The 615-nt window shown below is 66.0% G+C and overlaps 1 protein-coding gene across 1 annotated transcript; it reads left to right on the forward strand.

Annotated features, from left to right (window-relative positions):
• Window positions 1–232: 232 nt before the first annotated feature.
• On the forward strand, window positions 233–609 carry LOC104534666 (histone H2A; the record flags this gene model as incomplete). The annotated part of the gene is made up of 1 exon (XM_010193199.1): window positions 233–609. A coding segment is annotated over exon 1 (347 nt), but the record flags the coding sequence as incomplete, so codon positions are not given.
• Window positions 610–615: the final 6 nt, after the last annotated feature.

Consider the following 615-nt stretch of genomic DNA (forward strand, 5'->3'; position numbering starts at 1 on the left):
CGCTGTGCAAAGCAGCAGCTCCCAGCTTCGCATCGCCGTTGGTTGCAAGCTCTACTTCAGGACGTCACACCGCACTAAGCTTTGCTATTGGACATCTCTCGATCCGCATTCCCATTGGCTGCCGAATCAACGCCCTTTCCAAGCCTATCAGCGAAGGCGCCACCGCTCCGGCCGAGCCCAATATAACCGGGAGGGCGGGCAGAGTTAGGAGCACTTCGGTGTTTGTGCGGTGGCTTTGCTGGCGCTGGGCTAAATCGCTGCAATGTCCGGCCGCGGGAAGCAGGGTGGGAAGGCGCGGGCCAAGGCCAAGTCGCGCTCGTCGCGGGCCGGGCTGCAGTTCCCCGTGGGCCGCGTGCACCGGCTGCTCCGCAAGGGCAACTACGCGGAGCGGGTGGGCGCCGGCGCCCCGGTGTACCTGGCGGCCGTGCTGGAGTACCTGACGGCCGAGATCCTGGAGCTGGCGGGCAACGCGGCCCGCGACAACAAGAAGACGCGCATCATCCCCCGCCACCTGCAGCTGGCCATCCGCAACGACGAGGAGCTCAACAAGCTGCTGGGCAAGGTGACTATCGCGCAGGGCGGTGTGCTGCCCAACATCCAGGCCGTGCTGCTGCC

This window comes from Mesitornis unicolor, unplaced genomic scaffold (assembly GCF_000695765.1).
Source record: "Mesitornis unicolor isolate BGI_N332 unplaced genomic scaffold, ASM69576v1 C13036397, whole genome shotgun sequence".
In the NCBI taxonomy this organism is placed as follows: Eukaryota; Metazoa; Chordata; class Aves; order Mesitornithiformes; family Mesitornithidae; genus Mesitornis; species Mesitornis unicolor.